The 24,552-nt window shown below is 43.3% G+C and overlaps 1 protein-coding gene across 4 annotated transcripts in view; it reads right to left on the bottom strand.

Moving 5' to 3' along the window:
- Nucleotides 1-24,552, bottom strand: part of LOC130187290 (filamin-A-interacting protein 1) — a 39,348-nt gene that overhangs the window by 4,256 nt on the left and 10,540 nt on the right. For all 4 annotated transcript variants that reach the window (XR_008830438.1, XM_056404744.1, XM_056404742.1 and 1 more), the window contains 4 exons: nt 16,777-17,052; nt 13,387-13,560; nt 12,221-12,399; nt 732-3,507 (listed from right to left, as the gene is read on the bottom strand). Coding sequence is in view for 3 of the 4 variants with exons in the window: in XM_056404744.1 (XP_056260719.1) it covers nt 732-3,507; nt 12,221-12,399; nt 13,387-13,560; nt 16,777-17,034 (3,387 nt within the window). In the remaining variant the exon portion in view is untranslated. The remainder of the gene's footprint in view (nt 1-731; nt 3,508-12,220; nt 12,400-13,386; nt 13,561-16,776; nt 17,053-24,552) is intronic.

Here is a 24,552-nt window from a genome sequence, read left to right as displayed (position 1 = left end):
GCTGAAGGAAACACGGAGCAGAATTATCTCTGTTCATGAATTGTAAAAAAGTTGTAAACGGTAAAACTTATAATGATGACAAGTGAAGCTCCGTGAAGTTGGTTTTATTTGATGTTAAATGACACGTCTCGTCTTCTTTTGTACTTTCACTTCACTGTAACTTGGATCTCTCGGTTTCTTTTTTTATACATCTGGCCCGTGGTCTGTTGTGGTTCATGGTCTGCGTGTTTTACATACTGTACAATACATTTAACGTTCTACAGAGACTCAAAATCACAGCTTACTGGCTCCATTCACACCCCTGTGAGTGTTAACCAGGCCCGGCTCTCTCTGGGATATTAATGTACGTCGGGTTCGGTCACATACTGGAGGTTTGAACATCTGTAATCTTACGTGTAAGGTTTAAGTGCGGAGGTCAAACTGCTCACTTTGTGCCTGTGTTTGGTTAAAAGGAGGAAATCTGTCAGTTGGGAGTTTTGTGCCTCTGCAGAGCTGCATTCGATGCATGTCAGATCACTCCGGTGTTAGTTCATACCAGTGAGGTCACATATCATAAAGGTGCTGTTTTATACCTGGAGAGAGCGCTATCTATGCAGCACACACCACCTGATTTCATTTTGAAACATTTCAGAAGCAACTGAAACGTAAAAATATGAGACATCACTCAGACATGTTTGTTTGTGACTGGAGTCAAAACATTCAGAAAGGGAGAAGATGGAGGACGCTCTCACCACTGACTGTGTGGGCCTGGAGGCCGCCGAGGTGACGGGTGTGATCGTTATGCTGCTCGTCATCTTGCTCGGGGTCGTCTTCCCCGTTGCGGGTTGCCGTGGGGACCGGAGCACCGTTCCTGTCGACGCTTCTTTGCTCTCTGAGCTCATAGCGAGAGTTTTGAGCTTCAGCATGGGACCACCACATCCCTCAGACGGCCTTTTGAACTGTGGGCCCAGGTGGATGTGGATCTTATTGTCCTCTGTGGTGATGATGTTGCTGTTGGCGCTGTATTTCCTGACAGGTGGAAGCCCCGGTTGCTTCTCCGGGGTCATCTTGATCACCGTGCGGGTCGCGGTGATTTCGTGAGGCTCAGGTGAGGCACATGCTTCAGCCACAGGTGTAGTGCTGACAGTGATGATGGACACCGGAGACTGAAGGCCCCTGGAGCTGCTGCCGCTGGTCTTCTCCGGACTCTTGGCCCTGGAGATGGTGGTTATCGTGACCGGAGACTTGGCTCGATCGAGACCTCCCGCCGCGTCGCAGGCTTTGCTCTTGGAGCTCACGGTCGTGGGCTTGGGGACGATCGTGATGCGCGGTTTCTGAAGGCCGAGCGTCGGGATGATGGTGGTGCTGGAGAAGAAATCCTCAGCTCGAGGGCTGGTGATCTCCAGCGTGGCCGTGCTGTTCTCGTGATCCGGAGTCACTCGGATGTGCAGCGGCTGACCCGGCTTTTGGGACATGGTCATTTCCGGCGGGAGCAAGGACGTCCTGTTGGTCTTCTCAGACGAGGTGAGAGTGATGGCCTCTCTCTTTTTCATCCAGGGGACCCAGGACTTTCTTGCCCCGAGTTCTGCAGACGCCGGAGGGTAACGTTCAAGGACTGTGGGCTTCTTAAGACCCCGCTGTCTGAGGTTGCTCATTAAGTGGTTTTCCTCGAGGACTGATTTTCGGATAAAGCCCGCCGTCGTCTCATCCTCAGCCGGCTCACCGCCGATCACATCCGTCTGCACCGCTGTGGAGGTCACCGGGACGTCGACCATCCTCCTGCCGTTCATACTCGGCCTCAAGGCGCGACTGTAGCGCTTGGTGGCCTCCAGCTCCTTGATGAGGCCGTACACTTCCTGACTCATGCTCTTCCTCTTCTGCTCCTCCTCCATGAACCTCTGCTGCAGGACGGAGTAATCCACCTGCAGCTGGGAGAGCTGGTCCTCCTTGTTCATCAGCTCGTGGATTTTCTCCTTCAGGGCCTGGACGTCCGCCTGCAGCTCTCTGGTTTTAGCCTCCTCCATCTTGCAGCGAATCCTCAGCTCGGCCTCGGGACTCATGACCTCGCCTTTCTCTATCGCTTTGTTTCTGGCGATCTGACTTTTCATTTCTTCCAGCAGCTTAGAGAGGGCGTTTGCTTTGTCCTGCTCTGTTCTGAATTTCTTCTCCAGCAGATCGTACTCGTCCTCTGTTTTCATTAAATCTCCCTCCACCACCTCCAGTTGTTTGAGCCTGCTCTTTAGTCTTTCTATTTCTAGCGTGAGCTCTTTCACTTTGTTGTCTTCATCTGGATTCTTGTTACTGTCCCTGTTGGCCCACTTCCTCTGCATTTCCCTCTCCGTCTCCTCCAGTCCGTCCACTCTTATTTTCATACCACTTATCTTCTTATTAAGCTCCCGACACTTTTCCTCTTCACTTGCTAGTCTTGTTTTTAGCTCGTCTTTCTCTCTAGCGAGCATCGTCACTTTAACCTCCATCTCTGATTTGAATTTGAGAAGCTTCTTGCTCTCCTCAATCAGCTTCTCCGTGACCTCTGTCACCTTGCCTTGCTCCGCCTTGAACATCTTACTTAAATCATCACTTTTCTGTTCTTCCTGTTTGAGTCTCTCCGCCATGTTTTTCCTTTCGTCCACCAGTATGACGGTGAAGGACTTCAGCTTCATGAGGTCGTCTTTGAAGACCATTTCTGCCTTTTCAAACTTCGACTCCGACGACTCCAGTTCTTTCAGCCGGTTTTTCACCGTGTCCAGGTCACCGGCCAGATCCTTCACAACACGTTTCTCTTTTTCCAGGTTTGCGTGAAGCTGAGAACACTCTGTTTTGCTCCTGTTGAAAGCTCCCTCCAGTTTCTCCAGTTCAACCATCCTCTTCTGCAGTTTATCCACCTCCAGCCTCAGCTCCTTGCTGTGGTTCTCCTCCTCCTGCAGCCTCTTCCTCAGCTCCCTGCACTGAGTCTCTGTCTTGGTGATCTCCTCGTCCTTGCCCTCCATCTCCAGCACTCTCTTCCGCAGATTCTCCAGCTCGGCCATGACGGACGAATTGCCGCACTCCCCTTTGCTGATCTTCTCCCTCAGCTCCTGCAGGTCCTCCTCTGATTTCTGCAGCGCCTTTTTGCTCTCCTCCAGCTCCTCGATCTTGTGCGCGAGTCCCGCCAGCTTCAGCCTCAGCTGTCGGCTTTGTGTGTCGTGGTTGGCCAGCTTTGAGTTCATCTCCTCGTGCTCCTGCGTGAACTTGGCCGCTCTGTGCTCCAGCTCGGCCTCCAGCTTCAGGACCTTCTGGCCGTCCTCCTTGGCGGTGTCGGTGGCCGCCGCCAATCGCTGCTCTTTCTCCTGCAGCTTCTGAGTGAGGTCCTGGATCTTCTGGCTCTGCTGGTCGATCTGCTCGATGTGCAGCTGCCGCTCGTCTACCAACATCAGGGCAAAGGACTTGAGCTTCACCAGCTCCGCTCTGACCTTCTCCAGCCTCCTGTTGTGGTCCTTGTCCTTACGAGCCTGGTAGGCCTTCTCCTGCTCCAGCAGCCGCTTGAGTCTGAGACACAGACAGAGTAAAACACAGGATGTGACTGAACATATTTTAACAGAAGAATCCTGAAACAATTTCACATCAAAATGTTGACAAACATGTTTACAATCATTGGCTGCAGAAAAATAACAGTTATTATCAAGCACTCCTTTATCCTCATGTTCGACAACTCCTCCCAGGACATCTGCTCACCAAATTAAAACCATTAACTATAATTGCCTTTATTCCTGTATCAGAGGCAGAAAGATTTGATGCATTACTAAAAAAAAAAAAAAAAACCAAAGCAGGCATGAAGCAGGAAAGCAGAACAAATGGCAGCAGCAGGAAAACGGAGGGAACAAAGGAAATAAAAAAAAAGAAGCACATTAGATTGTGAACTCTGGTGATTCTCTCTGACAGAGATCAGCCCGTCCTGTCCAGACTTCACCACAGGGAGGAATCACAGCTGCAGGTCAGTGTGGGGTTGATCACGAGTTGATCACAGCCGGTCGACAGGCTGATAATAATTTGTTTTATTTTAACTCCATGATTGTCAAAATGATAATTCTGAGGTTTTTACAGCTTGTTTCTCTGTCCTGCACAACATTAGTTTCACACTGACACCTTCAGTAACTGGATTTGATATTTTATTCTGAAAGAGTAACTTCACAGCAGACTGCACCAGCGGCGTTTTGCTGCCCTCTCTGGTTGAACGCCCAGCGGTGATGTCACAGGGTCGTGGAGTACACCTGAACATCACTGCAGCCAGGTGAAACATTAAACCACCGGAGGTCAGCGATTTCCAGTTAATGTTAAAGTCTCTTTAAGGTGCAATCAAACGTTTGAAGTTATTTGTGAAAACACGACCGCTGGATTGTTTCTGTAGACTGAACCGATACTGAGAGAGAGAGAGAGAGAGAGAGAGAGAGAGAGTGTGTGTGTGTGTGTGTGTGTGTGTGTGTGTGTGTGTGTGTGTGTGTGTGTGTGTGTGTGTGTGTGTGTGTGGCAGCTCAGCCTATAACTGATCTACCTCCAGCCTCTTTCCTCTTGTCTCTGTCAGTTTATAAAGTAGATTCATGACATGCATCCAGCTGCATCCTCTCGCCTCTCACCTGCGTTCTGTCTGACAGTCGTTTCGTGTTCTCATCTCCAGATGTTTTTTTAAAAAACATGAAGAAATTCATCATCGTTCACCTTTACTGCATCTCAGTTCAACAACACTGTAGTATCTGGTTCACAAAGTCGAGTCTGCACATCTCTAGTATGAGTTTTACCTTGTGTTTTAACTTCTTCTTCTTCTGAATGCAAGAAACAAACAAACAAACAAACAAACAAACAAACAAACAAACCAACGCACCTTTAAAAGACAGACAAGAATGAATAATGCAACTCCACTTGGCACTTGTAGATATCTTACTTCCTGAGTCACTGAGAGTCTTTGTGGATGTTTTGATTCTTACACTCTGACAGATTTAAACTTGCCTCAGCGCATGAAACCGGCAGGATGAAGTGATAATACGAGGCTCTGCAGAGCTGCCAACAAAGTTCTGAGACTTCAACCTGCCTGAGTTAATGTCTGTGGATGTTTAACTAATCTCTGCAGGAGTCTGTGAGTGCCTGAGAGAAAGTCTCTCCCATGGGACACGCACCGTCACATCAGACTCCTGAGCACAAACAGGTCTCAGCGCTGCACGACAGGAGCTCTTCAAAAAGTCCGTATCAAACACCGATTCTACACAAAGAGCTCCTCCTGTGTCACTAACGTCTCTCCAGAAACTCTGCTCAACTTACCAACCAGTTGGGATGCAGGACAGGTTGATCCATATCTGAGGGTGTTTTTAAAGCTGAGCAGGAGGCAGACTGCTGCTGCTGCTGCTGCTGCTGGGAGTCTCACAGGGTCAGGGAGCGAGGGAGGGAGCGAGGGAGGGAGTGAGGGAGGGAGCGAGGGAGGGAGCGAGGGAGGGAGGGAGGGAGGGAGGGGCCCCGGGCTCCGCGGGGAATTAGCCATCACATTCCTAACATGTCATGAGTGGACAATGAGAAAGGTGGATGTTGTGCTAAACAGCACCGCTCTGCTGGCTGCTGATGTCACCCACCCCTCCATATATGGTGCACAGAGCCGCTGCCCTAATGTGGACACTGGGGGGGTTTCAAGCCCTTTGGGGAGGTGAGGGGGGGGCAGCTTTCAGGGAGCACTTTCCAACTGCTTTGTTTTCCCTGGGGGGGGGGGGGGCACGGCACAGCAGGTATGACATAACTCATGAAACAACTTTGAAGTTCAAACATTTTTTTCTCCTTTTCCTAAAATGTTTAAATAATTGTCTCCTGTCTGTCTTGCAGCCCAGCGGCGTTTCCATAGAAACAGGGCAACAATGCAAGGCGAGGAGGACAATGCCAGACTTTCGCACAGCCTCTCTCATTATAATCCCCCTGTATCGTGCAAAGGCAGCGGACATGGATATAAATTCCCCATAGTGGCTGGATTGTATGTGTGTGAGATCATAGCTTCAGACGGCAGAGGAGGCCTGTGGTTTGCATCGCAGAGGCTCCTAAATGAGCCAAATATGAGCAGTGCAAAGAGCTTACAGATGCAGAGGCTCTCCATCACTGCTCTTCATTATTCCAAATACAAAGTCGTACATAACAATCACCGGGACAGGAGAGCACTTTGTGCCTGTGTACCGCATCTTCTGTTGCACACATGACAAGAGATATCTTCTAGTCATTCCCAGTGACTGAAGCAAAACATGATGATGCCATTTGTTGTGGAAGTGCAAGAGCATGAATCCGAAGGAGAATTTTACTATGAATTTTCTTTCCCACAGAAATTCAATAGTAAACGCAGAGCGAAAGAAACAACAGCATCATCAACAACATCTCCTTATCCACAACTTCTTCTTCTTCTTCTTCTCAACAACTATTAAATGAACTGAAGTGACTCTCAGTCTCAGATCTGACATTCACAACCTGTCCACCGCGTGGCCCCGAAGCCTTTCCCGCCTCTCTCTGTCACCTGATCTTCACTCTGCCACCACACTCAGTCATCACACCAGTATCATACTGGTCCCTTCCCATTATTCAGCTGTCAGACCAACCACTCCTCCCACATGAACAACCACAGGTTGTTTTTTCCAACCCTCTGATACGAACCCCTCAATGTTAGACGATCTCTGTTGCCATGGTTACAATATAAACAGCTGGTTCCACGTGGGAATCGAACACCGCTCTCCTGTGTCACATTCATCCATCCACCACAAACCTTTGTCTCTCTTTATCATCATTACTACGACCACTAGATGTCGCCTAGCAACAAAACCTGACTACGATGTCATAGCAACCTGCTGCACAGACGACCTGAGGGCTTGTTATTTTTACAGGAGGACATTCGCGGTCCAGCCAGTTCTTCCTGCACCAGAACCTGCACCTGCCCCGTTCCTATTAATCTGTCGACGCACCGAACTGTTCCTGTCCGACTGTATCTGGGACCTTTTCCTCGCTGCCTTGGAATCTCTCTAATAGTTGTCGGGGCTGTTTCACCTGAGAGAATCTCATTTATCAGGTCAGAAAGACCTTTTGGGAATCCAGACTGTCGACTTTAAAAACACTTGAAACCACACCCCGAGGATGAAGTCTTGCTACCTCACAGCAGAATTTGATATACTCAAAGTGAATCACACTAATGTCTCAGTTAGAAGGAGTTTTGCAATCCTCTGTGATTCAGAGTCCATTAACAGATTAACATGAACGAGTGGATTCTGATACAAATCTCTTGCCAATTGCAGCTTTAAAAATTGTAAAAGTCTAATAATTCCTCTGACGTGTAGCTCAGATTTCTCCTCCCGGCTCCCAGGACTGAGAGTATCTGTCGTTATAACCTCGTTGGCAGAGCAGGGATTCTGCAGAATGGCTCTCCCTGTTCGGATCTATTCATAGCCTGAGCGCTGACAGAAGCCCGTCAGAGGGAGTGAAGAAAGCCCCAAACTCTCATAAAACCGAGCCGCGCTGAGCCCGCAGCAAACACTTCAGACCGGAATATGCTGATCTGCAGCTAATTATAGTCAGAATAATTACCGTCCTTATTAACATTCAGAAGAGACGAGGCAACGAGGACGCTTTGACACCGAGGAGGCTCAGCAGTTGTTGTCGACTATTTAGGGGGTAAAGACAGGATTTTTTTTTTTTAGGCTGCGTTTTAACATGAAGCAGAATCATTCGCCGCTGTGAAATTACAGAGAATCAAACCTACATTTTTCTGAAGGCAGACATGGTTTACTGGTTTAAATCCTAACCTCTCCGCCCGCAGAAACCCCGACCAGACTGGGATCAGGGCCTCAGGGCGACCTAGCAGTTAGAAATCATTGTTCCATATGATACAGCTCAGTTTTTTTGTCCTGCTGTAACCCTGTCTTACATTAATGCCTCTTAGATTACGTTTAGCAACAACAATGATAATTATGAATTTATCAAAAACAGCAAAAAGTTTACGTCATCATCGTTGCCATCGTATCTCATGACACCACAAGCCTGAGTTTAAACCTGCAACGATTTTCTTTTCTTTTGGAAACAAGTTGTGATCAACATTGAAACTTCATCACCTTTTGAGTTGCTGTGATGAACTTGTTAACAAACAGTTGCTCATTTCCACATCCTGCAGAAACATGATCATTCACGTGGAGCTGTGTTTGTGTCGACCTGATGAATGTCAGTCCAGTGTTCCCGCTCTTTTACCTCTGTGTTTGGTCTCCTCCAGCCCTTTTTTAAAAAAACTTTTCCTCTGAAAATAACCAGAATAATAAAGTTGTGTTAATCTGTTAAATATGTTAATGTCCTGCTCTTGTTTCCGCTGCCTACAAGTGGTCGAAACATCAGCTGCTGCAGATTTAACTACAAATCACGTATACTTTATATATTTACTGACCATTCTTGAATGAATTCTATAGTTTCTGATTCATTTTATGATAAAAACAACACTAATAATAATAATAATAATAATAACTTTCAGCACTTAGAAACGTGAAAATTAGCAAGGCAAGTATCACAAGGAGATTCACAAATCCGTTTGTTAAAACAAGGAGATCAACAAAGCAGACAAAAGAAAATAAAACCAAAAGTAAAAACCAAAAGTAGAAACGATAAAAGCGTTTAAGTCAAGAATTAAAAGCTGCTTTATACAGGTATGTTTTGAGTAGCGTCACATCTGATCTATTCATGTATTTCCTGACCTTTCCACACTGATATCGACTTCCACTCATTTCTATATGAAAACCAAACAGACGTTGATGAGTTGACAGATGAGTTACGAGAAAAAATAACGAGAAATTAAGATTTTCATGTTGTAAAAATGAATGGAAACCAATGGAAGTCTGGAATGGCTTTACTGCTGTTTGAGGCATGTTTTGACTCAAGTATGATGTATTGCATGATTTGAATACATTTCTTTGGGCCATCATCATTTTAGTTTGTGTTGTTAAAGCTGAAACAACTGGCTCTTCTGTCGGCCATATGTATTGTATCACTAATAAAGTCTTTGCTGGGTAGATTTTAAAAGAGTAAAGACTTTCACACACATGATTACAGTAAAACTCAGTATTATTACACTAAAATGCTGATGGTATTTTTCACAGCAGGTTTCTGACAAATAAAAAAAAAAAGAAAGCCTTTCTTGTGTCGCTGGACGAGGCCATGACAGTTGTTATGCAAACAGAGGCGGTAATCGTCCAGCAGGATCTCTGCGGGGAATGACATCACCCTCTCTGTGCTCAGGGTCGACACAGTCATGATATCACCTGCAGTGAATCTGCACGCCGACGGCAGCCGACAGGAATGTGTTATCAGCCGGAGCTGAGAGCCGGAGCTCATCTCATCAGAGAGAATCTGACTTGCAGATGTGTTTTAACTCTGACCTGTGAAAATCACCAACCCAGTGCTCACTGGGAGCAGAGACGGGCCTGCGCAGCGAGCGGGTAGACGGCAGACAAACGCCGCGCTCACGCTCATCAAACCTTCACTGAGTAAATAAAGGTAATCAGAGATGTTTGAAGGATGTTGTTATGAGCCGTGAACAGAGATACGACATCGAGTGGAGGTGAATGAGGTGCACTGAAGCATTGCTCCAGTATTTGAAGTTTTATGGAGCGTGGTGAGCAGATGTGAGTGACTCTTCCTATGACGTGATGTTTTATTGTGCAGATTTTCTCTCTGGTCATGTCCCTCATCGGGCTGGTTTGTGTTAACCTCAGATCACAGTATGAGCGGGGTCTGCAGACGAGATATCGGCAGGATGTTTACACGGAAATAGGGAAAGAGAGAAGAATGACAAAAGATGGAATGACAACCGTTCACAACGAGCTCGAAGGCACACGAGAGCAACGGATGCAATACCTGTTATTGAAGAAACAGAAAGTAGAAAAGTTTGAATGCTGCTTTTGTAAGAAGGGAAACTCTGAACACGTCTAAAATCTACAAGGAGAACAGTCCTGCAACCAGGAGCATAAAAACCGAAGGCAGATTCTCTGGATGTTTAAGTGACCCACAGTGCAGCAGGGTGCCTCGCTAGATGACCAGAGACATCTGAGAGCATGTCTAACAATACAAGAAAACACTTGGGTCGATTTTCTTTTCTTAGTCCCTGATTTCCTGAACATTTTCATAGCATGGTGTGGCTCTTCACAACACTCTAAACGAAAGGCACTCTTGTTTCTTTAAAGGTCCACATTTAAATTTTACAGACGGTCAAAGGACGGAAACGATGTCAGCCATGATGAAAAGAAAAGAAAAGCCAATAAGTTTTACATAACGTAATAAAACCTTAATCCCTGAAAACACCAACATCGTTAGGTGTTAATATTCGGTTGAATGTAGGTTGTAACGTCAGGTGACCAAAATTCAGTGACAGGACGACGTCGAATGACGACGTTTACTTGATGTAGAATAATGACAACAGCTAACGTTGGTATTTTATTGGTTTTAAGCGAGCAGCGACCTCCGAGGCTGAAACATGACGCCAACACTGAAGAACCGAAACTTGCAGTTCCTCTAACGACCACTAGAGTCTGGCTTCAACAGTGAGTCAGTCCCCATAGACTCCCATGTTAAAATGTCCAACTTTACAGCAGAAATCATCAACATGTTCACAGCCTGGTACAAAAACTGTTTTGGTCTCTAGAACTAATTTCCTCCTTCATGACACCTGTTTATATAACTCACCTGTTTACATTTTATTAAGGACTACAGTTATGGAGCATTGAGGGCGTGGCCTCTTTGAGTGACAGGTGGGTGAGCGTATGTAAATCTCAGCTCCACACTTGCCCCTTCTCTTTCTCCATTTTTGGATTAGCTGGGAGTTAGGGGGCGGAGTCAGCCACTGCCAAGATGGCGACGGAGGAACAGCTCACTCTGAGCTTCAAAACCGCTCTTCAGAAACCTGTGGGTGACGCCACAGAAGCTACGTCCATCTCTCCAACGTCAAAGTAAAGCTAGCAAAATAAAGCTACAGGTATTCAACAAGACAGTATGTGACTGGTCTGTTGAACACACACTGTATTGTATCCGTGACAACTCATTGTCAAGGTGATGTCATCATTACTTACTGTGAGATTGGCACATGTCACTCTGAACACACTCCCACTGTTAAGTATAAAATGTATTGCTGCATAACCAAGTGACACAGAATCACATCTGGATCGAACGGGCTTCGGTCGGTTCTCTGAGAAAACCCAACGCATTCATTTAATAATTCAATACACAGAGTAATCAAATGAAAACATGGAGGGGAGAGTCTGAAAGTCTCCTGCAGCTCAGAACCTAAAGGCTTTCAGTTGTAGCCGTGACTATGCTGTGTGTTTGCGATGGCTCGATAAGACGCGATTCATCACCCTTCCTATCAGATCCATCATCCAGAACCCTGCTCCGGGTCTTATCTGATGCCGTCTGCCATGCAAATAAACATTCGTGTTTTTCAGAAATGATGAATTCGATCGTGTGCAGGCACGTTCGTATCAAAACGTGTGCGTTTATTGACGGATACCAAGAATCCAGAGGTTATGAAACCTGCTCAGCCCATAACGGAAGAGTGTTTGCGAATTCAAATTCACGTATGTGCATAAATATTCTTTATCAACTTTTATGAAGAGTGTGATTGTTTTTTGGAAGCCACAGCATCATCGTCGGCCATTTAAAAATACTGACAGTAGTTCCTCAAACACTAAAAATATTCCACCTGCTGCACAATAAAAAAAAGATTTTTAACCCGTTTCCCAAGTTGTCCCTCTGTTTCCTGATCAAAATAAAGGCTGGGATGTACAGGGTTAGGCCTCAGATCTCCTCATTGATTGTATTGTACTTTTTTATCGTCTTTTTGACCAGGTCACTGTTGTCAAGGAGATTTTTCTAGGTTAAAATCAACTGAAATGTTCAGTAGCTGGCGGCACAGACAGAGTACGGAGGTCAGAAAGTGCTGAGAGACTGACACACTGTGGGTTTTCATTGTATCGCTGGGTAAAGGAAAGTATAGAATAACACCAGCCTTATTCTTTAACATTAGAGAAGTTCAGAAAATAATTCAATTAATTTCTTACTTTGAAAAGTAAAAAGTATCTACGTTTCTTTTTGATATCAGAACCAAACCTCAGAGGCGGGAATCAAAAAAAATGTAAATGATGAAAACTAAGATAAGACTCGGATCATATAAACTTCACCAACACACACACACACACACACACACACACACACAGGTCCTCACCTCTCCCTCTCCTGCTCCAGCAGGTTGGTGAAGTCGTCGCTCTTGTTCATGAAGTCGGCGTGTTTGCGTTTCTCGTTGTCCAGCTCCACGACGGTGCGGCGGTGACATTTCTCGGCCAGCAGCAGCTGCTCCAACATCCGTCTGTACGTCTCCTTCTGTTTGTCCTCCAGACGGTCCAACTGACGGGGGGGAGACACGTCAACACTCATTATGACCAACAACTCTCAGCGCTCCTGGCGCCGCATCTGCCGACACAGGATCCCGAACCATTGGCCACGGTGCACGCTGACAAAGAGCGGAGAGACTCGCTCCGCACAATTAAGAGCTTTATTCACATATTTTCACGCTCTCTGCACATTTGTTCGGCCTTTTTTACTGTATCACACCCTGCAGACTTCACTGAGCATGGCTAATTATATTTTCAACTGCCATTCAACACGTAAAAGATTTTAGGCTCTGGTGCGCCCACCAAAATAAAAGTTTAGACAACATTGGGACTCCATATATCCTCTCTAAAAACAGTTTGTGCTTCATATTCAGCCACTGAAATGTGACTGTACTCATGTTAGTGAATGTTTATAATGGAGGACGCTGCAGTCATGTCTTCAGTATGTTTTTTTTCTGGGAATTTAACCGACAGATTTCAGTGTTTTTCCACCAAGATTCAGTAATTTTCCACCTGAAATTTATTCCTGGCAGCCTGGAGAAAGATTTAAAACAGAATTTTCACTTTCATGTTGAGGAATAAAATGGTATTGCTTTTTTTATTTATTTATTTATTTTTTAATCGGTCCATAAAGTTCTTGTAATTTCCTTGAAAGTTTACTGGAAAGAATTCTGTAATCTGGTATTAGTTATAGAAAGAACAGAGACAAATTTCTGAGTCGGTTATTGATTTTCTTTGAAAGAACCACTTCATTTCAGTTGCATAAATGTAAGAAAATACAGTTAAATAATAGAGAATGTAGTGTGTATGACCAGCTGCTCTCGCTAGGAAACAAACAAAAAGCTTTTTTGCTCAAACTCCTCCATTTTGAAGCATAAAAACAAAAGATTTTTTTGTGTAATTTGGGATTTTCTGCCAAACTTTTGTCTCACGACTCCCCTCTGAGTCTTTAAGTCGGTCTAAGCCTGACTGACATTTCTCAGTTTATTCTCTTCCTCACCTCGGCCATGGGTTTCTCGTACACGTCGTCTGCGCTCTTGTTGCTGTGGACGAGGAGTCCGTCTCTCTGCAGGGCCTGCAGGGGTTTGGCGGGGACAGCTGAACCGTAGTGGGCCTCCAGAGTCTCCGGTCTGGTCTTCTCCGTCTTTAGCAGGCCGATGACGTCCTCTCTGGCCTGGGGAGACACAGCAGACTCTTTAACGTGCTGTATACACACTAACTGCTTCTTTAACGGGACGTTTTAACAGCTTACAGTGGGGTGTAGTTGTGTGTTGTTTTTGTCTATGGTTTTATTTTGTAGGAATCTATTTCCTGTGATCAGTGTTGGTTGATTGGGGATGTTGATCACTTCTAAAAACACACAAAGCTTTAGAATAATCTTCTTTAAATATTTCACTTTTTTTTTTAATTGTTTATTTGTGTGTCCGTTTTTAATTTGTTTGCATGTGGTTGTTGCTTTATACATTTATAATTATTTATCATTATCATTATTATTGATGCACTGGAAACTGTAATTTCCTTCATCTTTATTTTGTTTGCCTGTTGATGGGGTTACTAGAGGTCATAGTTGACCACTTGATAACTGGTAATGAGGCTGTGTAACTATGCCAACATACCAAATGATTATAATACTAATAAAAATGAAAATAATAATCAAATCTATGTCTAACATACTTTAGTTTAATTCTCATAAACCGACAAAACGCATGAAAACATCAGCTACAGGTTTAGTGACAGTGATGTGACTTCAGCTTATAACGTCGCCTGAATGTGAAACTGCAAACCGCCCTGACGTGGATCCAAGTATTACCTCACCGACTCCCTTCAGGCTGACATCACATCCACAGATATCACCAGTGAAACATGTCTCCTGCTCCTCCAGCCTCGCACCAGCAGAGGGAGCTGTTCCCTTCGCTCTAATCTCATGTCACTCCAGGCCGTCACTCACATTCCTGCACAGGACGCGGCGGACATGATGACACCTGGATTTGTTTGACACAGGTGGAGGTGCGATTATCTGCTTTAACCATTTAGGCTGAGGAGACAAACCAGGATGTGATTCCCTTATCAATTAATCTTCTGATATTTTTAATGGGTGATCTTTTAGATCGATCGATAGATACTTTATTTATATGATCCATATTTTAAATATTGTGTGATGTTTATTTCTAATTCTATTAATTTCCCAACACAGCTACTCACTGTTTTTTATCAAAGGAGGAAATGATGCATTTGTTTGGGACTATTTTCAGCGGCGGATTAATCCACATTTTATGCTCTAGTGAGTATTTGGGGCAGCAGGACGGTGTGTGTGGTACCGAGGCAAAATAAACTTCAGTGTGTGTGTGTGTGTGTGTGTGTGTGTGTGTGTGTGTGTGTGTGTTCATGGTGATGAAGGAACACGTCTCCCAGTGCCACTGGCGATCCTACGCTCGGGGGGGGGCAGGCAAAGAAGCCCATTGAAGAACCCCACACATGCAGACTATTAGCAGATGCTACAATTTACAGATGTCCCCTGAATGCCTCATATGTAAGCTTGGGGGCCCCAGAGCATCTGCCTGGTTTGCCTCTCCTGACGGTGCACCTCTGCCCAGTGCAACAGCAATAGTTTCTGTAAATAATGGAGCTGGTTTTCATATTTTCATGGGATTAGTTGGCAATAAAATATTGAATATCAACAGAGTTATCCTTTAAATGAACGCCTCACGGGTGCGTCATGCTGCAGCAGATCTTTCTTTCTTATTAAATTTCACTGCCGTGTTCATGTATTTTCCTTCAAACACCCTTTTTACTATTTTAATATCATGGGGATGACAGTTATAATTATCTTTTTATGATATTCCACGACCACAGAGTCTGTGTCTTTTTACATTTCAGTGCATTTGAAAGCCCTTGTGTGAAACAAAGCAGAACAAAAACAGCTCTTCCTGTGTGAAACGTCGCTCCGTGTTGGGTATTTCTCTGTCCCACCGCTAATGGAAAACATTCAACACGCCCAAACAGATGAGCAGGATGGAAACAGAGGGGTGAGGCAGCAGCATCCTGCCTCTCCGGAGAGGAGTTTATAAATGTGCCTCCATTAGAAAATCATTATCAGACTGGAACCCAGCAGCAGCAGCCGAGGCAGCAAAGGTTATTTTCAAAATCTAACCCATCACACGCTGTGAAATGTCAATATGTCTCAGCGCTGATCACAAACGCTGCTGTTTTTATGAGTTTATAACACGCCCGCCATGCTACTGTGGGGGAAAAGAATCATATGATTAACTGGATGTTTCTGAAAAATCTGCAATTTTCAGTCGTCCATCATCTTTAGCTGCTCTGAAACACCAAGCTGTTGAATGAGTGAATACCTCTCAGTCGGCTCCCCAGCTCTCCCAGCAATAAACCTGTAACTGAACATGCTGGTCATTAAAAAGCAGAAGGGTTATTGATCAAGCCCAGTGACTCAACAATTACTTCACCAGCTTCTGAAATTTCTGGCTTTTCAAAGATTAGTCTCAACGTGTTCACTGCTGTAAATTAAACGCTTCCTTTCTCACAGGTTTTCAGCCTCTCTTAGCTGGTAGTTTTGGTTTTTGGCACATTAACTTTACGGTTCAGTCTCAGGACTCTCGTCTCCAGCGGCAGCAGATGTTTTCATCAGACTCTCTCTGTTAGAACCTCCACAGCTGATGAACACAGTGCAGCATTTAGCAGCTAAAGAGACAGATATTTCCCTCAGGAGCTGATGGAGACCAAACACAGACCTAAGAGCACTGTTGATCGATCAGTGATCATGTTGCTGTCTGTCTGATGGATGTGTAAATAGCAGCTGTTTGCTAACAAGCTCGTTGTGGAGTTCCTCAGCTCAACTTAAGTGTCTAAAAATTTAATTATTGCAGCTTTAAAGTGACCTTGTTTAACGTTTTTTAAAAACAAGTGGCATCACAGGACGATGGTGAAGGGTATAGAACAATATAGTGATTTAGTACACACAGCGATACCTATCTGAAGTTTGCTAACATTAGCTTACATTAGCTTCCAGTGGCCATACTAGACCTTTAAGCTGTAGTAGGATGTGAAGGGTTTTGAACAATAGTGCGTTTGTTTATGATTTAAAACTTTAGGATTATCGTGCTGCTCCTTCTTTCTTACTAAGTCTTAGTCACAGGGTTGATGTGGTTAATAACAGCATCAGTCCTGAACCATCACTCTGCTCTTTGATAGCGCAGAGGAACTTTACGTCTGTTATGGTCTGTATGGTCCGGGCTCAGTCTTCACACAAACCTGACAGATTCTGTGTTGTGTGAAAGCTCTAAGTCTCCTGATTGTATCTGTGCAAAGGCTTTTAGGATCTCCACATCACTGCAGCAGCTGGTGACACATTGGATGTGGTTCTAATTCACACCTGAACTTCTCCCTCCATGATTCCCAGCAGGCGAAGGAGGTCCTCCTTTGTCAGATCCGCCGTCGCCGACTTCCTGCTCTCTGCGGGTTTCTGAGGTTTTCTCGTTGTCCCCCCCGTCCTGCCGTCATTCTCCTCTCGCTGGACTTTCATCTTCCTCTTCGTCAGCTCTGGTGTGTTTTCCTCCTGCTTGATGAAACCTTTAGTGGGCTGGATGTGTCCTTCGTCTGGACCCTCCATGGTGCAGGTCCTGGATCGCATTTTTTATTTTTTTTTAACCTGTGAGAAGGAACAAAACAGATGAAACAAAGATCCAAGAAAAGCAGATGTTTGTTATCCAAACTGTGAAAAAGGATTTTTCTTCTGTTCCAGGCAGCCATTAGTTTTAGTTTGGTCTCAGTATACTTTTCAAATCAACTTAAATCTTACTTGACACAGGTAATCCATCACAGCGAACATTTTGTTTTGTAGTATTACAGCTTAAAGACGAGTCTCGCTTTAGAAGTCTTCACTGCTGGTGTGTTTACGGACGCTTTGTGATTTCTGAGCCACATTTTCAAGGCAGGAAACAAACAAATTCTTCATTATCCTTTCCACCACATCCATATCGGATTATCATTTCCCTTCTTCGCTTGATTTTCCTGCTTCGCTCGTTAATACAAAGCGTTTTGGAAACACAGTCTTACATTTCCACCACTGAATGCACCAGAAAACCACATTAGCAAGTGATGATATCTTGACTCTGACAAGAAAATGAAGGCGATGAAATGTTCACTATGATGGATTACCAATCGTACCCATAAAAAGTTCAACTGCTGCAACATTATGTTCTTCGTGTAAGGAAATTAACTGGCACCTAAAAGGAGCTGCCTGGGAGTTCAAACTGAAAAACCTGCGGTATGTTTTGGAAACTGTGAGACACTAAAACATTTAACGGCAAACAACTCAGTGTGTGGCAGCGAGTGGATACAGAGAATATTTCAATCAGCTTCTGACTTTGTTAGAGCAGCTTTGGTTTTGTCACACGACAGTTCTGGATTTGTATTATTGAGTATCTGTATTTGTTTGTCTGTGCTGGTTTCACTCGTCTGAAATGGGGGTTATGTTCCCATTTGTTTAGCAACTTATGGTCAAATACGTGAAACATACGATAACAGGTAATGATGAGATGTTTCCTCATGTTGCCCATCTAATCTGATCAAACCGCGCTCACACAATCGTGATGAAGAAGATTTCTGGGGGTTAAACTCCTATTAAATAATATGTTTTCTAACTTTATCTGCAGGAATTATTTATATCATATTATTATATAATTATATAACACCTTTTATATGTAATGCATGTAGCAAGGCCAAAAGAAAGGGTGTAGAAGTGGATGGCCGTGTGGTAGAGGACTTCACAGGCTCAAAAAAGCAGCAATATAATAATAATAATAAAAATAATAATGTTCTAAGAATGAATGTCATAGAAACTAAAATAATTCAAAGACAAATTTAGCCGCCTGGGCGATAGAAAGAAAAGACAATGTAATGTATTGAGCTGATCTCATGGTTTACGTTTGGTTTGGTTTAGCCACAAAAACAACTTGGTTAAGGTCAGAGAACGATCATAGTCATGGTATAAATAAATAATAACGATGACGGTTGGTAGGAAAAGAAAGTCTGAGTTTGCTGATCCGTCCATCCACATCCCGACCTCCTCCCTCTGAGAACTGTGTCTCATACTTAAGTAAAACAGTGAGTCAGGTCATAAGTAATGAGGATAGTTATAATGTCATGTTTGTATATGCATTGATTTACTCCAAGGCCAAATCCTAGAGGATAAAAACACGGGTCAAAAGTCCAGACTGTCTGTTTCAATTCAAACTGTTTGATCATAAACTGCCAGTCGATATAAACGTGAGAACTGGGATCAATACAGTGACCAGTGCACTCATCAGACGTCTTCTGATCACAAACAAACAGCGATGAAACCAACAGCCGTGCGGCCTGACGCTGGGTGGGGGTCCTGGTGAAAGAACAGGTTTACGGGCTATTGGATCCGAACGAGGCCAAAGTTCCCCGAGGCTGCAGGTCTGGATGAAAGCGGGCCGTGACTCAGCCAGAGAAAATCCTGGCAGTGAAGTGGTAGCAACCACATTACCACTGCCTGTTATTAATAGTTGTTTCAGGGGAGATGCCAAGATCTCCCACGCGTCAAAACCACAGAGCTGTCCTTTTCTTTTTCTTTTTTTCAGTCAGCTCGGTGAACCTGAAGAGGAAAGGTAGAGCCGGGGTGGGCAAAACACGAAGCCAAGACAATCCTGAGGCAGCTGCAGGAGGTTTGGCCGTCAGAGGCAGAACATTTTGACAGGAGTCTGGAGACCGTCCACGCCTCGAGCTAATTTACAGTAGATACGCTCAGATGCATCACGCAAAATGGCACAAACATGCAAACATACTTTGTGGTTTTTTTAAAGACAAATTAAGGAAGGGTTCTTAATAATTTGAGGTCTTTCTGTCTGGATGGACCTTTGATGTTTGCTACGAGTTTTTATTAACGCTGTCATGACATCTCGAAGGATCGTATGCCTCCTTCAACCTCCTCTTTGTTGCCCAGCTTTGTTGAGTTTGTTACGTCTGTCTCTTGTCACGACCTTATGCTTTCTTTTCCTTTACGACATGTGTTTATCGAGCTCTATCTGGCGGCCGGTGCCGACTTCAGACTCTTAGATGTGTGGCATTAGTCATATTTTGAAGCATTTCCTGTCAAAGCAAGGTGTTGAGCTGAAACATAAGGACAAAGCATGGCATTGATATCGACCACTGAGATATTGATTAAGAGAGGCAGTTTAATTGGACGGGATGTGTTGAACATCTGCGACGGTTTTTTGTTTCCGAGAAATTATGTTCACATACAAGTAATTTGGAACAGAAAATATGCTTTGAAGGCTTTTGAAGGCAGGATTATGTTTTCTATTAACATAATGAGGAGATCTTGATACTGAAAACATCAGTAACATGTTCACTGACAAACACGTTTCATTTGTTTTCCAGCAGAATATCTGAACCTGCAGTGACTCCAGCTTTATTACACTTTTTTTTGATTATGTTTATGGCACTCACAGTATTTGATTAAGTTCAGGGAAAGATCCAGGCAGCGATTACGCTTGTTACCACAATGGAATTGGGAAAAAAAGTTTAGTACGATATAAAGTGATTTCAGGGTTTTAAAAAATGCACTGACAACAAGCTTAAAATGAGCCAAAGCTTCTGAAAGTTTCTGAATTAACATCATTAACATTTAATTGATCCTAAACAGTGAGTGAGTAAACAGTGAGTACAATGTTTGTTAAATGGAGACGGTTTGTTTACAGCTTGTGAAGAACTTTCATTCCCGCTGCCAAAGAGTTACGTGTTTCAGTCTCTGCGTGTCAGCACGACGTCTTGTCCAGTCCCAAATAAGCAAACTGATCTGTGTAAACAGTTTACCTTCACAAGAGAGGAACTCTGACTAATAGAGTCATTTTACACGGTGACCTCATCCGTGCGACACCTCAATGAGGTCAACAGTCAAGCTCTGACGAAGGATTCTGCTCTGAGGGTTTGACCATCGCTAAAACACCAAGACCACGTGATGTCATGGGAACGTAAATATTCGAGAAAACCACCCACAAAATGAATATGAACTTTTTGTTATTTCCTTCTTCGGTTTACTGGGAACTCTACGGCCAAAAGTATGTGGACATCTTGTACTTTTGGTCCAGGGCTTTCTGACGCTACAGTGAAACAATGAATTATGAAAACACTGGTTATAATGAAAACATATCAATGTACAAATGCACTAATTCAATAATCACCTAATTGCTCAAATACAGACCAGTACTTTTTGTTAATAATTAATGTAGTAAAAAATATTCAAACTACCATGTCCAATATCAACGATGAACCTTTAAACTCAATAAATGTTTTATTTCCTACAAAGATGTTCTAGTGTCTTTAGTGTGTTTTGATACAGTCACTGGTGGAAATTAACTAAGTCGATTTAATGCAGTTCTGTACTTATGTTTAATTCAGGGGAACTTACTTCAATTGAGTATTTAAATTTTATTCTACTTTAATTACAGTGAAGTATAATACAAGGCTTTGTTAAGCCACTCGTACGTATGTAAAAAGAGTCAAATTTTCTTTACAGCAGTCATCTACAGTATTAAATGGGGCTTATGTGTTAAGGCATCAATAATAATAATAATAATAATAATAACAATAATAATAGTAAAGATTATAACATATAAAAATGTTATACTGACAGAATATGTAGAGAGTACATTCTTACTTAAGTACATTTTGCTGATAATACTTAAGTTTTAAATGCAGGATATCTAATTGTACACTATATTTTTAAATTGTGGTGTGTATACATTTTCTTAAGTAAAATAATTGAACATTTCTTCTGCCACTGGATGTACCAACAGTAAATACACAGTGACTAACTACAAGCCCTACATGTATTTTGAGGTTTTGATTTGTTGACATTGTAATGTCGGTAACCACTGCAGTGACAGCTCTTCATGCTACACATCAAATCATATGGAACAAATGTAAATAAACCCAAAATATAACCTGCCAAGTAAACTGCAGATTGCATCTTTCGTCCTCCCTGGGGGAAGAGATATTTATGGAGACGCGATGAGGCTAAGCCGGTCTCCCTGATTTACGCCTCAGCCTGGATAAAACCTCAGACAGCTGTGGCCTGTGGTCGACACACGAGACCAACAGCGGTTAAGTGGTGGAGGAGGCATGTTGGCAACAGGGTGTCCTGGTGGTTAAAAAGCTCATCCAGTAAAGAGAAGGTCACAGGTTTGAACCCGGGATCGAGGTGACTCCAAAGCGAGTTATGCGTCCTGATTAAATGTCTTTGTGGTCTTAAAGTGACTTAAAAATTCACACTGAAGCTAAATGCATCATAATTCGGATTTTTCTTTAGACACGGTGCTTTCTAATATATTTGAGCAACAAAAAAGCTTAATTGAGGCAATTTAACTGTGCTAGCAGAGATAGCTAGTCAGTCTGTTGTTCAGCAGTTTGTCAGTCCAACACTTTATGGATGAACTGACATACGTCCAAACATTCATCGTTCCCAGAAGACGAATCCTAATGACTCTGGTCTAACTCTTCAGGTCAAACACTTCCATGTTAGCCTACCTAATTTGAACAGTATGCTAGCTGTAAGCACGTTAGCTTAGTATTATAAACATTCCCGTGATGACTTACCATTTTAACAGTGCTAGCATTCTTTGTTTTTACATGCTAACACGCTAATATTACAATGTTAACATTCTCATTGATATGCAACACTAATCCATTACTCCATTATGGTTTAGCCCATCGCTAGCTACCTAAATATATAGCATAAAATTAGCCACTTTTATTATGTTACATTGTTGTGTGGAAGTGGGAGATTTCATAACTGTTAGAAACTCCTGATATCTCTAGAGGAAAGTGTCAACAGGTCACACTGCTTAATATGCTTATAGTACAGTAATGCTAATACTAGCACACGTTATGCTAACAGTATCATATAATATACTACATCCATGCAATGTTGGCAGATTGGAACAGGACGATCGCCCACTCTCACTGTAGTCACAACAGACCAACTGCCTTAATTAGCTTTGTGTCATAACCAAGTGAAACCAAACAGCTCCTATTAAATTAGCTTTGCTGGTTGTATTCATGTTAATATTGGGTTCAACTTTGCTGCCAGCGGTGGTACGTTCGTGGCACAAGTTCAACAAGAAGACAAGAGGTGTAGGAAAGTTTGATAGGAAAGTTTGAAAAAGGTACTCTCACGTATCTGCTGTACAGACTCCTACAGTGTAAACGCTACAGACCTTCGCCTCCATTTGTGAGCTGGACCCTGTGCACCAGTCGCAGCTGTTTGTTTGGTGAAATTTAAAAGGGGGTATTTTTAGGGTCTCCCCACTTGTGTCCAGGGTCCAACAAGGGGAAACTCCAGGGCTATCACTTTATAAGCCATCAGCAATCCCACGGATGCCTGAACCTCCATTTTACTTCACAGCTGCAGCTCTCACACTCTCCTCCACAACAACCCTTGTTGTAAATAAACATTCGCTGACTGTTTATCGAGTTAGCTTAAAACCCATCAACAGTTGCTAAAAAGAGGTCACATATGGCTGACCCCCGTGTCAGAGCAGCGAAACTAAACATCCACTGAGGTCGTGTTTCTTTGTATTAGTGTCAGCTCATATTGTAATGATGCATGCAGGGGTAAATATAGATCATGCTAGCATTTCCGGCTTCGGTGGTCAGTAATTGTTTTCTCTCTGATTACCTAATGACAACACAAGCTGACAACAAACACAATGTCTTTCCCTCTTCATTATCTCATCACTCGTATCATAATGAGCTCACCTTTATGGCAGCACTAGAGCAATGTTAGCATTGGTGGCCCCAGTAATACGCTGACAATTAGCTGGCTACAGTGAGGTTGTTTCTTTACATTGATTGCCTGTCCATTCAAACATAAATTATTTTAATCTATCCCTCATTTTTCATATGAAAAATTATTTACAACTCAATTCAAGAGACTGAAAATACTTAAATAACTAAATGAAATTCAGTAAATTAACCTTCATTGATATTAAATTGCTGAACCAAAGGATAAAATACCATTTAGCATGAGGTGCAATTAAAGTTGCACAATCTGTATTTTTCCATTTAAATAGATCAAATGTAGTGATGAACAGAGATTAAACACCTGGGTTATGCAACCACTTTAGTGTCTTTCAGCTCATTGTTTTGGTTGGGACAGATATTTTCTCAGTTGGTAGAAACCTAACTCAGAGCTGAAAGAGAGGGAATACTGGATTCCTCACATGGTCACAAACACCATTGTGATGTGACAGTGTTGCTCTGTAACAGCTGGATGTGTAAATCAAGCAGCTGTTGCTAACTCACAACATCTTTATAGGGTGATCATATATCATTATTGTGTTAAAATAGTTTTTTTTTCAATAATATTCCACTGGTTTATACTTAAAATGGTCCTTCATGGCATTATACTCGACCCAGCTTCGCATTTCAACAGGAAATAATCACATTAAGGGCAGCTGAGGACAAAGTCCCCTTCAACTCTCAATGGCGCACTTCAGCTGAGGAATGTAATGGTGGAACAAATAGACTATTTTAAACTTGCTCAGCAGGTACATTCAAGATATTCACTCTTAAATCTCAATATAGAAACAGTGCTTTTAAAAACACGTGCCAGCCAATGAGCGCAGCTTATGTTCCTTCTATTTCTGATATCGCTATGACGTGCTAAAGATGGTAATGTGAGCCCGTAGTGACATTCAAGCCGGAACTGTAAGTGTCACTATTTCAAGCACGGGTGCTTGATGAGCCTGATATTAGTCAAGCACTGAACAATATATTTCAGCCTGCAATGTCGAGTGGTTTTCCATGGATTTATTAAAGCTCAGCAACACGCTGATGCAACAAAACTCCACCGGTTTCTTGTACTGCAGATTTACACTTTGACATGTAGTCCAAAACATGTTTTGGGGTATTTATGCTGCTATAATAATTCACTGGGATTTACTGTCATGAGGCCTTCACATAGGCATCAAAGTTCTCGTTGACAAGTGTAAAGTTGGCACCTCTTTGTGTTGTCTGAGCTCACCAGGCCTTTAAGCTGCATGTGACCGTGAGATCTCACCCTGACCTGGGTGGAAAGGTTATCTGGTATCGATATGACTCCGGCTGGAGAGTCTGCAGCTGG

The sequence above is a fragment of the Seriola aureovittata genome, chromosome 19, assembly GCF_021018895.1.
Source record: "Seriola aureovittata isolate HTS-2021-v1 ecotype China chromosome 19, ASM2101889v1, whole genome shotgun sequence".
NCBI lineage: Eukaryota > Metazoa > Chordata > Actinopteri > Carangiformes > Carangidae > Seriola > Seriola aureovittata.
The sequence above is the reverse complement of the archived record's forward strand: the minus strand, read 5'-3'. Positions and strand labels throughout refer to the sequence as shown.